The sequence below is a fragment of the Buteo buteo genome, chromosome 5, assembly GCF_964188355.1.
Source record: "Buteo buteo chromosome 5, bButBut1.hap1.1, whole genome shotgun sequence".
Taxonomy (NCBI): Eukaryota; Metazoa; Chordata; class Aves; order Accipitriformes; family Accipitridae; genus Buteo; species Buteo buteo.
The window spans coordinates 36179248-36194336 of NC_134175.1; the positions used below are offsets into that span (position 1 = coordinate 36179248).

The window sequence follows — 15089 nt, forward strand, 5'->3', positions numbered from 1 at the left end:
CCCGACCCCGGCGGCGCCGGGTGGGGGGGAGCCCAGGAGGGCCAGCGGCAGGCAGCCGGGGGCGAGCAGCGGAGCCATCCTGCCCCTGCCCTGCCAGCAAGAGGCGAGACTGCCCAGGCGGGACAGCTTAAACTCGGGGAGTTTCCCCCCACCCCTCTCCTCCCACCCCCTCCCCTGCCCCAGCCCCAAAAGAGACACAGAACACGGATCCTCCGCTGTGTAACAGCGCTCCTGGCTCTCTTCAAGCCACTTCAAAATCTGCAGGTGCCACGCTACTGCTGCCCAGCTCGGCACGGAAGGGGCGCGAGCAGGGTCAGCGGCGTGGACGGCGAGCGATGCCCCGGAGAGGCCACGGCAGGAAGAAACGGGAGTACTGAACAGGGCCAGGAGCGAATTTCATTGATTGCAAAAAACTCCGCAGCCACCCAGTAGCAGAACTCAAATCAGACAGACAAAAAACAGGTATCGCCCGACACCCTGTTCCAGCAGTGACGTGAAAGATGGTGACGGGTTGCAGAAGGGGTCTCTTCGCTGCACAGCGCCTGTCTGCTTTTGTCCCCTTACTGCTACCCTCCCCTCCAAAGACCTCTTCCCCTCCGCTAGCCCCCGAGAGCCACGTTTGACTGTGCACCCCACCCCTCCCCCCAAACGAAACCAATGAAAGTTAAAATTATTTACACTTTGAGCCATTTAAAAACCCAATAAAATAAGATTGCATATGTCCTACTGGGGATGTGGGTATTAGCAGCAGCTACAGCTAGCTCGGTACTCTGCGTGCAAAACGAAAGACAAACAGAAGACAGACCAAAATACTGCACCATTACTAGGAAGCGTTTGCTGGGGTTGGTGTTTCGATTGTGGCGTAAGGCTTCTAGGAGCCGGCTCTTCCCCAGCCGCAGGGCAGGGGCATCTCCCGCTCAGCCAGCGAAGGCCGGGCTCTAGAAGGATGGAAAGGATTCGTTATTCCAGACACAGCACATTAACACTGACGCGTTTCCATCCCAGTCAACACAAACATCTAAAAACCCACTGCGTGTTCACCGTGCAAGTTCTTCCTTTTTTCCAGTGACGATGGAGGAAAAGGGGGCGCATGAAGAAGACCTAAGACATAGATGCTGCTGTCATCACTGCCTCCTCCTCGTCTCCTTGCTTTGGCAGCTCAGCAAGCGTGGGAGAGTGGGGAGCCGGAGCAGCAGGAGACTCTTGTGCTTCCTGCTCTTCTCCGAGCCCCAGCTCTACATCCATTTGCTCCAGCTCCCCCTGATCCAGTAGCTCAAAGTCATCTGCTTCCTCCTCATCCTCTGGTGAAGCTGCTGTCTCTGTCTCCACCGCTTCGCTCTCTGACAGCTGTGCTTGGAAGCTCAGTTTCTCTTCGGCCTCGGTAGGGAGGAACTCGGAGAGGGAGGGCCCCTCGCTGGCCTCCGAGGACCGCAGCAGGGCAGAGAGGGTGTTCTGCACTGCCGTGGTAATGGCAGTGGTGACGATCTCCTCACTCAGCGTGTCAATGCAGATGCCCAGGCCCGGGGCAGGGACAGTCTTTGGCTCTGCGTTGCCTCCTGCCACTTGCCCGCTCCCGTTGAAGTGCGTATTTACAAAATGGAGAGGAGATGCTAGGCGAAGGATGGAGAGGTCAGAGTCCGCAGCCTCCTTCTCTGCCGAGTCCAGCTCACGGGCAGCGTGAGCAAGCTCAGGACCCAGAGGCACACCAAATGCGTCTTCATCACTCTGTGGTCCCAGGTCTCTGGAATGATATTCTTCCACGGAGGGAAACTCTGCCAGGTCCTTGGAAAACGACTCCTCCGGCTCACTGTGTAGGCTCTGCTGATCCAGGTCTGAAAGGCACCAGCATTAAGGCGCAGGTCCCCTCACCTTGACCCAGGGCACTGACACCTCCCACCCACCTCCCCCCAGCTGACAAACCAGGGCTCACTTTTGGGCATCCTCCCAGCTCTGGGAGCACAGCAGGAAGGGGTCTGCAGTTATTCCCTTCTCCCAGTGGCACAATTCACATGGAGTGTCCCTTTTCTCATCCTGTTCTACGTGCTCTGTGCTCAGAGAGGAATTTCTTTTCCAGCTCACAGTCTCTGCATCTAGAGCCCTCCACTAAAATCCACAGGGTCAGGGAAATTGTGCTTGCAGCACGTCACCTGCCTGTTCCTCCCGACACTCAGGTGACCACATCCGAGTGGTTACCTTCATGTTCCTCACCACTAACCAGTCTTTCTCTGAGATTATAAGTCTGGCAGGGTGGAGCATCTGACCTGTTTCACCCAGCATCACAGATGGGCATGTGACTATACCATGCAATTATTTCTGCGGGACTTTTGGATGGCCTCACTCCCTTGCTAGAGTCACAAGAGAGTGTTGCCTTGTGGGGCAGTAACCAGAGGCCGATGTTCACTCAGGACCAGCTCATCAAATAGCTGGGTTCTCTCCCCGTCCTCCCATTTGGAGGGCCAGTTGTTCTGGGACAAAACACCCAGGGTAAGGAAGGCAGCAAGGTGTCCCATCTCGTACCTTCAGAAACGTCCGTCAGCTGTGGGGTTGTAGCCCTTGAGACAGAAAAGCCCCCACTCTCCAGGATGGAAGCCTCTTCATCAGAGAGCTCAGAATCTGTGATTGACAGTGCCAGGGCAGTCTTCTTCACATCCACCTGCATGGGATGAAGGCAGAGGGACAAATTCCTGGGTGTCTGACTACCAGTGCTGCCTACGGGCACCTCTGCACAAACCAGAGCTTCCAGGCAGGAGTGCTTGCTGGAGGGACAGTACACTGCACAGGGACAGTATGAAAGCAGGAGGGGGCTGGGCAAAGTGCTCATTGCACTGCCAGGGAGGGGTAGCCTCAGCTCACTGGCTTTCCTGCAATAATTCACTGCCTGAAGCTTTGCCTGCTCTCAGTGAAGAACCCAAAAGAGCCAGCACAAGATGGGATCAGCCTGTAGGAGTCTCAGAAGGCTTTGATCCTTCTTCCTCTCCTGGGATCACCAAGGAGCAGAACACCCCTTCCCTTTTGCATTCATGCTGAGCCCAGTAAAGCCTCCTACAAGTAGCAGCGGTTCAAGTATCTGCATTCCTTTGGAAGCTGAAGCTTCCCACCTCACAGCCCAGCTACATGCCCGGAGTTCCTGTAAATGAAGACATTTGGTGTGTTTCTGTGGTGCACATGTAGAAAAATCACACCCAGTCTGACTGAGACCATGAACTGTGTAAGAGACACTAGTGCTGCTCATCAACCTTTTCCAGTGGTGAAGAGCCTCCGCACATTACACCAGGAGAGTTGGTTTCTTTAGGAGACACTCACATTCTCTGAGCATGAAGCATAACCATCAAAACAATTCTGCAGGTCAGCAGGAGACTGGAGCACAGCTTGCCCTGTCCTGCTACTGCATCACCAGCCCTGTGCCACTGAATTCTCAATACCCAGATTGGAAACAATGGTCTTCATCAAACAAATACTCTTTTCCCCTTGGGATTCTGCAAATAAGTGACTTGTTGCTCTGCTGTTTGTTTTTAATGCAGCTGTACTCAGACCACCCATCGCCTCTCAAGCTGCTACAGACCAGACAGGAGGGACTGGTTCCTGCTCAGCTCTTTGTGCTCTTACCACTGGGGAGAATCCTGACAGCTCTGCCTCACTCTCACTCTCCGTCTCTGCTGTTGGCTCATCACCTGCTGCAGGCTCACTCTTCCCTTGTCGCTCTATGAGAAAGAGAAGAAAGGCTTTACATGAGACTGAAGGAATTTTATGCCTTTATACATCACTTTCCCACTACTTCTACTACCCTGTGAAACTGCACAGGTTTCCCAGAAGCCCAGGGTTCCCAGAGACAACTATAACCTCTTGCTTTCTTTTGCTGTTCCCAGGATCACTGGCCCAGTTGCTCTCCCCAGAACCCTCAAGTTTCAGCCTGTTTTCCCCTGCTCCACTGCAGCTTTTCACCACACAGTGTTGGCAGATGTGGTCTCCTATTGTCCCTCTGCTAGGGCTCCACACTGGGAGTAAAGCACCAGAAAAAGTTAGAGAGGTGGGTCCTTACTCTTCTTCTCGTGTTTGTGGTGCAGTGTCTCTGCCTTCATACTGTAGTCCAGTTTCATCAGGACAGGCTCCAAACGTGTGTACATCCTCTGGATCAGCTCGTGGTAAACCACCAGGGGCCACAGCAGAATGCTGAGCACTGTGGACACAGGATACGGGGAGTGTGAGAGACAAACCAGGCGCAACCCAGCTCTTCACAGGGCACCAGCAAGAAAAACTGCATCAAGGGAAGTGCAGTTGAATGGCACTTGCTTTCCCATCTGACTCTGCCTAAAATCCTCATCCATAGCTATTCTTACTCATTCCAAAGCTGCTTGATTAACCAGGTTTTCCTAACAGATCTCTGTTAGGATACAGATTTATGTTAAGATGAAGCGTAAGCCCTCCTCTTCAGCCACTGCATCCCAGGCCCAACATGCAATAGAGGCCCTAAAATGAGGTTATTAAAACTAAAAATAACCAGAACTTTTATAAGGGTAGCAGCATAGAGCTCATATGTAGATGCGCTAGCAGCAGACCACCTGAACAGTCTTCAGAGTTAGCAAGGACTCATGAAGCAGTGAAAAAGGTCTTATTTACCAAACATGCAGCTTCTTTAAGAACTCTCTCGATATGGATTTGCCCACTCTAGGAAATGAGAGACTGCAGCTTTCTGCTTCCCTGGAGCCTCACCAGCACAGCCCCAGGTGTGGGTAGAAGAGGAAAGCAATGTTTTAGCGACGGCTCCCTCTCCTGACTTTGCCACTGTACTGCATGCACACACTTAAAGCAAGAGACTTCGCAGAGCACATTGCCTGTATTGATTAATCATCTAGCACAGATCCCCTCAAGAAAACCACAAATATGCTTCTACCAGCGTATCAACAGCATAGTTAGGTCATGTTTCAGCTTAAGTCAGACAAGAGAGTTGCTTATACTCACAAATGATGTAGGAGATCATTATGCCTGGAACATAGTGTCCAACTACAGCCAGAATCAGGCAGCCTGAACACACACTCATGCAGAACTGAAGGAAGAGAGAGGAACAAACAGAAGTGACAAGAGGCAGAGATACATCTATGCAACCAATGCAGGAAACCCAGTTAGAGCAAAATGAGGGATGCTCCTAACAAAGTCAGTACACCAGCTTTGCACTGAGTACATTCAGATGCTGACAATCACAACTCAGCTTGGTTGGGTTAAGCTGTAAGCATTAGAGGGTTCAAGCGCAGGAAGACCAAGGTAACCCAACACCCCAATAAAAAGAACCAAAACTTGATTGGACAGTTCTTTATGAAGTAAATTATGTTCCTTGAGGCCAGGATGGGATATTGCAAATTGCCATTTTAGAGTACATCTCTCCTGCAGAGCTCAGCACTTTTAAGAGAAGTCCATATTGTCCCGACAGAGACAGGAAGGTGTTACAGGGTCACCAGATGCTGTGCCACTGCTATGCCATAAACCAGCTGGCAGAAGCATTAGCAGAACCCACGCTCCCACCAGACCAGGACCTTCCTCCTCTGGAAAAAGTGGAAGTATAATGGTGCAGCCCTGATGGCTTGTCCTGCATTCTCCTGGGGAGGGGGAGAAGTGAGAACAGACACCCTGCAAGCCAGGGCATGGGTTCAGATATTGACTAGATCCAGCAATGAAGAGTTTCATTCATATTGGAAAGGGTCTACAAAAGCTAGGGCCCTCTAAGGGCTTTACTGCCAATGAGTTCACGCTTTATGGGCACCTTGGTCCTGGTCTCCTACTTGCTGTAGTTGGGACAGTGTTTTAACAGAAGAGGAGTAATCAGCAGTGATAGAAACCCACTCCTTTTGGCACACTGGACTCCAGCAAGCTTAATACAATCTCAGTGGCTGGTCTGTCCTATTTTTTGTGATGGTAAGGCAACTCCTGTCTACAAACCCTTTCCAAACAACACACGTCACAGCCATCAGAACATGGTTAATGACAAGTTTCCATGCACTCAGAAACACCTCTGCATTTGGACTTGGCTAGCTACAATCTTGGTTAGCAAAACAGGTAGGACCAGCTTAAGAATGGAGCCTGTGAAAGGGGCAGAGACTGTAGGCTGCTCTTTTTTCTCCCCACTCCCAATCTAAGAGCTTCCTTTGCATGCTAAGAAATAAAACTAAGTATAGCTAGCCAATCACAGATGGGGTTAAGTTCAGCTCCAGTTCACAAACACTGGAAGACAATTACTCATTATTTATGCTTCTCATGGCTTAGAGTCTGAAAGGAATGAACAGCAAATGTTAAACAGGGACAGCAATTGTAAAAATATTGATTTTGCATTCTTCCATCTCCTAGGCCACTAGTAACGGAAAGAAAAGCCCCTGCGCAGAAGTGTAGGTATCTCCAGCTTACCTTGGCGGGATTTTGCCTCTTGTACTGTAGCAGTTCCTGCAGGTACAGCCTGAAGGTGACCCAGCTCTCTGCCAGACAGTGGCACAGCTCAGGGACACTGAGCAGGTGAGGTTGTGCCCCTGAAGTCACCCCCTCACTAGAGACAGACAAGAGCAAGACAAGAACAGACGACAATCTTTGAACACGGTCTGTTTTGCTGCGGGGTGGGGAGGGGGGAGGGTGTGGCACAGAACATCTGCACGGGGAAGCAGAGATCCCTACCAAAGGCTTAACAATACTGATTGCATCTTCAACTGAACTATGGAAGACACTTGATTTGGAGATACTTTTTTCCTTTAATCAGGAAGACAGCCAAGAGACACATGAGCCAAGCAGCAGCAGCCACTATGCCACAGCATCCCCATGCCACAAGCCCACGATGCAAAGGGGTTTACTCAAAGCCATGCAGACAGAAATGCTGGAGGTCAAACTAGTTACATGGCCTCCTCTGGCACCACATTCGAGGTAGCCAGAGTGCGGTGCTCAGACCTATAACCACGGCCAAGCACGGGATGCAAGCTATGCCACCGCGACAGCACGTATGGCCTGCAAAAGTCAGTCTTGGGGATTTCCCTCTCTCTGGAGGATTCTTAAAATAGTCCAGGACAGATCCAGGGAAGAAACCTGAGAGTTCCTAACGTCAGAAGCACTTGAGCTTTATTCCTACTGAAAGAACACTAGCTTTCCCCAGAGTCTCAAACTGTGGCTCCTGAGCTGATAAGCAGCTCCCAGTGCAGGAGAAACCACTACCAATGTTTCACAGCAGGAGCCAGGCAGTCTATCGACAACAGCAAAAAGAGCAGGTGAGATCACCACACTAAATTAAGGCTTCCCCAGTCTCCCCTCTCACCGAAAAACACATCAGTGAGCTTACCTCTCCCCTCCCGGCTCCTCCGATGGCTGTGCTGTAGAGAGAACACAGCAGATTAGTCAGCCAAGTGAAAAATACAACCCGACATTTTTACCACTTGAACAGAGCAGAGCTGGAGATGTATCATCCTGAGCTAGGGATGCACTCTGGGGACCTTCTTCATGCTCTCACGCAAGCAGGAATCACTGGCTTGGAGTCTGAGCTGCACAGGCTTCAGTGAGACTTGGAGCAGCCAGAGCACTGGTCTCAGGGTGCCCCAGCACACCTTGCAACCTGTGTTGACAAACATGTGGCATGACACTTATACCAAGGTGCACCCTGCTGCTAGTATGTGGGCTCTCTGCTGCAGAGATCGCACAGCTTGCCCCAGTGTCCCATGCGCCTGGGCAGTGCCATCCCTGGGGCAGCTGCCTAGCCCTTGTCATTCTCAGAGGGCTGCCAGCATGGTTCCTGAGCTGGGCAAAGCTTCAGCTCTTGCCTTGGAGCTCAACATGGCACTAGCAGGTCTGAGCTGCATTTCCCACTGACCAGCCCAGACCACAGTCCCTGGCAGGATGCTGTGTACAAACGCCAGAGATCTCCCTGCTGTCTCTGTCCTTTCCCACGTAATTAAGTAACAAATAGCAGTCTCATGTCTAATTATCTAATTTTAGGGCTCTTTTATGTCCCCTGACAGCCCTTTGTGCCAGGCACAGATATAACTACACTCCTAAGGTCTGGCAGTCTGGATAAGAGCAAGGGAAAGCTGCTCCCATTCTTCTCTGCACCCAACCCAGTGATGATCAAACAGGGACTTACTCCATGCAGTACTGAAGGAAGGAGCGGTGTTTCAATGGCAGAGGTCACAGATGATTATGCTCTGCCTTTAGATATCTAGAGGAAAAAAACCCCAAATATTTCTATGACAGCTGGAAGTCATGAGCCTGGCTGCTCACGGATTTGGGTGTCCTGGCTAGCTGACTAGTGTCTGAGGATGTACAGGACTCAACCAAAGCTCGTGCAGCAACATAGTCCTTATAAGTCTCCTTTGTTTAACAAGCCCTGATCATGCTGTAAAGGCCCCTTGAGGTCTACCCTCCTCTACCTGTCAGCCTAATGTCCTAAAGCTGGTAGGAATAGATACATCTTTGATGCTGTCTGGCCAACAGCAAACTTGGTTCAGGCCATCCAAGAGGTTCCAAAAATCAGTGGGACCCTATCCCCCACTGCACGTCACCATGTAAACAGGACTAAAATAAAGGTAGGGAGGTCATGTTCAAAGTCCAGGCTACTTGTTGGAAACAGGCTTAAAAACACAACATGAGCAAAAAGGGGTCTGAACCCTCCCTGGAGTCACCAGCCAGATGCAAAGCCCAAGAATGGCAACGACTTCCCCAAGGAAATACACATAAGAGGTGAACATCCATCACTGCCAACACCCAGTGAAACTTCAGACTCCAGTTCAAGCCACGGAAGAGAGCAACTGCTTGTAGCAGCCTTGCCACCGTTCTTCCAAGACACAGGTTGTTGGGCCAAGTATGTCAGACTCCTCCTACCACGGCAGGCACTGCACCAGCCGGCTCACACAGTGCAGTGGAGCGGGAGGCCATCCGCCCAGGGGAGGAGGCAATTCTTTGAGAGCGTGACCCAGATTTCCAGTAATCGGGCCTGACAAGAAGAGTCAACTGCTCTCAGACTGGGCTGCCCATCCACTCCTCTGCCCATGGCTGTTCGGCATGGCGGCTGGCGCAGCTGGCAAGCACTGCTCACAAAGGGAGCTTGGGGTGCGAAGTGAGTATTATGGACGCAGCTCCACCCCCCCAGGTTCTCTCACGCAACTGCTGTTGCTGTATTTTGTTATTGTGGTTAGGAATCTAAAGCTGCTTAATCGCAGCACACACAAATCCAGATGTATCTCAAAGCCTCATCTATTACCTGCACTAAATCACCAAATAAATTACATTTGGCACTGGTCCATCTGTGATGGCTGGCTATAGTGGTTGTAGCAGCTACCAAACAAGGTGCTGGGATGCTTGCCATACTCTGCTGGACAGATATGCCACCAACACAGCAAGCGGGATGGCACAGGAACCCCACTCCTCTCCAACTGGCTGCAGTAATCCAAGCCATCCGAAGTATGCCAGCAGAGGGAGTGAAACAGTTCTCCTCAGTTGCTTCTGAAGGTTTCAGAGACACTTTGGGGATCTGCAGAACATTTCAGCGGGCTGCAGAGTGTTCATGTGATTTCAACTATCTGGCAAAACACAAGCTGTCTTTAAAATCAACAGTATCTTGCTTCCTGTAGTAGAATAGTCTGCCTGCTGTCCATCCCAAAGCACCGGAGTCTTACACCAGTTGGAGGAGCAGCCCAACCACAAAAAACCTACAGCACTTCTGACAGGACACATTCACTTAGGTAAGGCTTAACTCCAGCCTGTGCTGCAATACTGTCCAGCACTGGTACAACTAAGCCAGCAAGCAGAACATCCACAGCTGGCCTCAGATCATCAATAACCAGCTGAAATCTTGCTGTGGGCATTTCACACCGCATTGTGGATTAAAACAAACCGCTTGACATACACCAGACTCTTCTGGGAGACCAGTCAGCTGTGCAAGAGTTTAGGTTACATGTTGGTACTGACAAATTATCGCTGATGGATTCCTTGGCTCTTAAAGGTTTTCAACGCTTCCTCAAGAGGCATGCTTCATCTTTGTGTAAACTTTAGCTAGAAAGCAGGGGGCCTTTTTAAGGAGTACCAACATTTAATTTCAATGCAGGCTTTGCTAAAGCTCTTCCATGCTACCCTCTCCTGTGCTGACCAAAACACAGGTGCCAAACAATGGTACAGAAAACAACCCTACTTGATACCCATTTCAGGAGAAAGTGGAGGTGTTTCCTAAGTCCTTAAACAATATTTAAGTGGAACCCCAAATAGAGGCAGTTACATATGGAGAAAATACCCTGTGTGGGAGCTAAAGTATGCAGTCCCTTCTGACAGGACCTAAAAAGGCTGTGCATCTCGCTGCTGTTAGCGTGTCCCTGATCACAGTGTGTGAGTAACTGCAAAATACATGCTGAGGTTTCAGCATTCCTTCAGAAGTGATGTTATAAGCAGTCACCCGAGACATACAGAACTGCCACAAGCTGAGGTTTGTGTATATATGTGCTGACTCTTGAAGGTGTGGTACTGACCTACTTCCAAAAGCTCCTGGAAAGGCTTACAGGAAGCACTGAGGAGGAAAGCCACAAAGCTACAGCTCTGCTTCAGCGGGAAGCAAGAGCCACACAAGAACCCCTAAGTATTCAGCAGTGCCAATTCAACAGGAGGCCCCTCAGGAACGCAGAGCACCGCTCCTTCCTCGCGGAGGCTGAGGAAACACGGTCCAGTGGACCATGTCAATGTCAGGGCTGTGACCTAACCAGGCACATCAGAAAGGTGTCCCTGTTCTTTGCTGTCAGCAGCAGAAAAGCAGCAAGGAGGGAAATATAAGGAAGAACACAACTGAGGATCGGCTCAGTAGGATGTGCACTGACTTCTTCCAGAGCTGGTGACACAGGATGAGCCTAACCCCTGATGTGTTGTTTTGTTTGTTTTTCTTTTTTATTCCTCACTGTTCTGCATCACATAAATAAATTTCAGTATGGATTTCCTATTTCTTCTGTGATAACACAACTTTTACAGGCCTGGTACTTGCTGGAGCGATTCTACCCCCACCTGCCTCAATGACACCATTCTGTATTGGACACTAGGCTTTTGCATTTCTGGACATGTTTCAAGTGAGATGTTTTGGGTTGGCTTTAAACTATTCCCTTAAAAAACCAATGTGAATAAGCAGGAAATTAAATTGGCAAGTCCAGTTTAGCTGCCTAGTTACTTGAACCACACAAAGCAAACAGTTTCAAGACTACAGCTGAAACATATCTAATCTTATCAGGACTTCTGTGAAAGCACCCTTTAAGTCAGTACCCTTTCAGGTCAAATAAAGGGCACCTTACAAACACACATATAGAGGGGCTTTCATTCAGAAGCCCTCCCTAGAGTAGGGGGGCAGGGATGGAGGGCCCCAAGCTGCCTTTGAACAGCAGCAGTAGATGCAGTAGGCAGGTCTGGGTCCAGTCATTTAATAAACTCCAAGGAAGGAGGCACTCAAAGCAGACAGCAGCCAATCTATGCTTATCATCGTTATGAGGCTATTCCTCTTGTTGCTTTTGTGTCTAATGTTGGCAAAGACCCTTCAATAAATGGGAAAGATAAGCTAAGTGATCAGACTCACCCATTAGCTGGAGACCAGATGCTGTTCAGTACAGGTACAACACGCTAACTGTCCCTGCTGTCAGACCTCATCATCCATTCTACTACCTGCCTCAAGGGGAAGTTGCTCTCGTCTGCTCTGCCTCTTTCAGGCCATAAGCCCACGCTGCACTTAACTAAAACCAATACACTTCAATACCCCCCCCCCTCCCCCGTTTCCTTCCCCCAGGTCAGCTGGCCATATATCCTCAGACCTGGAACGATTTTTTGCCGCGACATTTGCAGGAGAGAAAGGACACAGCAGAAACACTGCATCATCACGGTCACCAGCCTCCTTGACAAGTTAGCTGGGCCCCCTTAGTCACTCTCAAAATGAGCCACTCCCAGAACTTCTCAGCACTGGGAGCAATTCCCCCATGTCCACAGTATCAGGATACATCCTAATACTCTGACACAAATAGGCAAGAGGCAGCACCAGTACCAAAGCCTGCAGTTACAGTAGGAACAGAGCTTACGTGACCTATGAGAGAGCCAGGAAAGGACCAGCTGTGGCCATAGCCCAGCAGCTGGTAACACCAGAACTGTGTCACTAGCTACACTACTACTCATCACATACCTGAGAAATCAAACAGGAACCTGGGCTTCCACCTCTCCAGCAAGAGGATGCCAAGAAGGGACATGCTAAGGAGAAAGAGGGGTCTCAGGGAGGTGGAAGAAAACAACCTAGAAATCAAATGAGAAATTGTTAGGCAGGAAAAAGGCAGCAAGTTACTGCTCTTCATGAGCAAACAGATATGGCTCAGTGTACGGAAGAGCAGAAATATCCAACTGCTACCGGCCACTGCAGCAAGCATTGTACTCCGCAGACACCCACCCCCGCCACAGCACGTTCTCAAATGGCGCCTTTGCCCACCACCAGACAGCTGACTACCTGCCATCTCCCAGCGCTCTCCTCCCCTGCTTCTGAGCTCCTCCTTCGGTTGTAAAATAAGGCTAATCCTCCCTTGTACAAGTCCCTTCGAATCCTCAGCGTGGAGGCTCTAGATAACATAAATACAGATTGCTGTAGCAGAAGACTGGTTGAGAATCAGCCTGTTTGCTGAAAACTTATGTCCTATTCGACATCACAAGGTCCAGCATTACCTGCAGGTAGCACCAAAACACATCCTGCACCTGCTGCTAGATGCCTGTTCTTTTATCACAAACCTCTCCCCATTTCATCAGAGCCTAGCACTTAAACGGTTTAGTTGCTCACTTGACTTTATCGTAAAACCTTTCATGTACCTCATCAACACATTGGTTTGAGCCAAATGCCAGCTCACACAATACTACTCACACATAGTTGCACAATCCCACCAACAAAGAGTTTATCTCCCCACTCCATATAGATTCAACAGCAAAGGTTCCAGGGTGGCGCTTGTGCCAGCAGTGGCTGTCTGCATTCCTCCTTTCCTCCAGGCAAGTGCATCAGCACTTCCCTCCAGCTCATAGGAGCTGTTTTTAAGTCACTCCAGAAACAAATGCCCGGGAAATGCATTCACCCTCACCCCTTTAATGAACAGTCCTTTCCAGAAAGGAAGAGCCACTCCACTATTTTACCTTGCTCCTCTTCAGCAAGTATTTGCCAATAACTAATCTCAAATGCATCAAACAATGATTGTAGTCAGAGACCATCCTGCCGTGCAGCACAGGGAAGGGCTGTGCTTCTCACCAAGCTACAGTCAGAGTTACAGGACTTGGAAGCGAGATCTGCCTCACTGGGCAGCACAGAATGAAAGCCGCACACTTTCCATGGGCTTACAGGACCTAAAATGACCTAAACAACAATGTTTTTATCCCTTCCCATTGGACAACGATTCTGTAGCTTAACCTATCAGCTCTGGAAGAATTTCCTCCTATTCTGCCTCATTTATGGATTGCAGTTGAAGGATGCTGGCTGAATCCTCCATGGGACCGCAAATAATTCCTTCTGCTCCATGATATTTAAATCTCTCTCTGCTGTCCCATATTCTGGGCACCTTTTGTTCTTCTTGACCTTTTTACACACAGTCCCTTAGCTATCATTGTCTACCAGCCCTGCCATCTCATGGCACGCCTTTCCCCCTCCCAGAACTTCAAAGCTCTGCTTTCAGGCCTTTCCAGCCGGTAGAGGAGTCCAAAACCCTTTAAGCATCTGGCTACCACGTATGCTTCTGATAATCGTATGGATGAGGGAGCAGAACGTAAGCAGCCTCTTCATAGTGACTTCAAAGGCTGTTTAGTCACATACTTTTCCCTTCTCTGACTTCAGAGTCTGTCCCTTCCTATTTAATCTGCGACCAACGTTTAACTCTTTCCCTGGCCAGTTTTGACCTTTTCTGCTGTGAAAGCCACTGGCTGAGAGCATTTTTGCCAGTAAAACTGACTCACTGTTTATACAAACAAACAGGATGTTTTTCATTCCCATCCACAGCTGGGCTCTGCCACTCACACTCCCAGCTCCTCGTGCTGCCGCCCTGACTGAGAGGCAGAGGAGAAGGGAAGGCAGGGCAGGGGGGATACACTCGCACCCAAACAGAGCGGCCTCGGCCTTCGTGAAACATCACCACCCTTCAGAAAAAGATCAACGAGCAGAAGGGCTTAAATAAAACGCCGCATGGCAGCCTGCCACTGCAGGAGGCCATGGGGCTCACTGACCGCGATTACCAGGTGAAGCGAACCGATGAAGCACAGAAGCAAAAATTAACCAGAAACGTGCCTAGGCGAGCCTCCAGTTGGGCCCAGCTGCATTTTATTATCGCAGGGCAAACCCTGCCCGAGCTCTTGGCACTTTCTCCCCTCAGGGAGGGGCCTGTTTACGCTTGTCGGCGGAAAACGACACGGTCGCTCCCGGCTGAGCGCATCCCACGGCGTTACGGGGGGCAGCTGCCCTCAGCTTTGCCGCACGAATGCGGACCGCCGGCACCCCACAGGGGACCGCCACCGACCCCGAAGGCTCACAAGCGGCCCACCCGCCACGGCCGAGGGCCGGACGAGCAGCACCCCGACAAGCCGCCCAGCCTCCGCGGGGCAGGCCCCGCTGGCGGGGCAGGCCCCGCTGCCGCCCCGGCCCCGGCCCCCTCCCCGCCGCCGCCGTGGCCTACCCCCGCCCCAGCTCACCAGAGGGCCCCGCCGAGCGCGGCGGCGGTGACCAGGCTGTGCAGCGGCCTCTCCCACACCAGCAGCCGCTGCGCCGCCGCCAGCGCCGCCTCCCAGCCCCGCAGCCGCTGCCGCAGCGCCGCCGCCAGCCGCGCCGCCGCCGCCGCTGCCGCCTCCTCCTCCTCCTCCTCGGCCGCCGCCGCCGCCGCTGCCTCCTCGGCCCGGCCGCTCGCCATGGCTGCGGGGGGGGGGAGAGGGAGGAGGGGGGGGGGGACGACCGCTGTCACCGCCGGCGGGGGGAGGGGCAGGGAGCGGCGAGCGCTGCACCGGCCCGGGCGGGCGGCACCGCCTGAGGGGGACCGGCGGCCGCTGGCGCCGCACGCACGCGCAGCCCGCCCCGCCGCGGAGGAGGGACCGGCCGCGCGTGCGCTCCGGGG

At 51.6% G+C, this 15089-nt stretch overlaps 1 protein-coding gene across 3 annotated transcripts; it reads right to left on the reverse strand.

Moving 5' to 3' along the window:
* Window positions 1-194: 194 nt before the first annotated feature.
* RETREG2 (reticulophagy regulator family member 2) lies at window positions 195-15030 on the reverse strand. 3 transcript variants are annotated; one of them, XR_012650493.1, is made up of 10 exons: window positions 14674-15030; window positions 12152-12258; window positions 7307-7337; window positions 6394-6529; window positions 4960-5044; window positions 4040-4177; window positions 3607-3701; window positions 2518-2653; window positions 1042-1832; window positions 195-938 (listed from the first exon to the last, which is right to left on the reverse strand). XR_012650493.1 is itself a non-coding variant. In XM_075028632.1 (9 exons), the coding sequence occupies exons 1-9, from the start codon at window positions 14886-14888 to the stop codon at window positions 1102-1104; spliced, it is 1674 nt and encodes a 557-aa protein (XP_074884733.1). In that variant the 5' UTR covers window positions 14889-15030; the 3' UTR covers window positions 195-1101. The 3 variants fall into 3 exon arrangements, 1 of the variants encoding a protein (XP_074884733.1); XR_012650492.1 differs by having other exon boundaries at window positions 1031-1832; XM_075028632.1 differs by having other exon boundaries at window positions 195-1832.
* Between the last annotated feature and the right edge of the window lie 59 nt (window positions 15031-15089).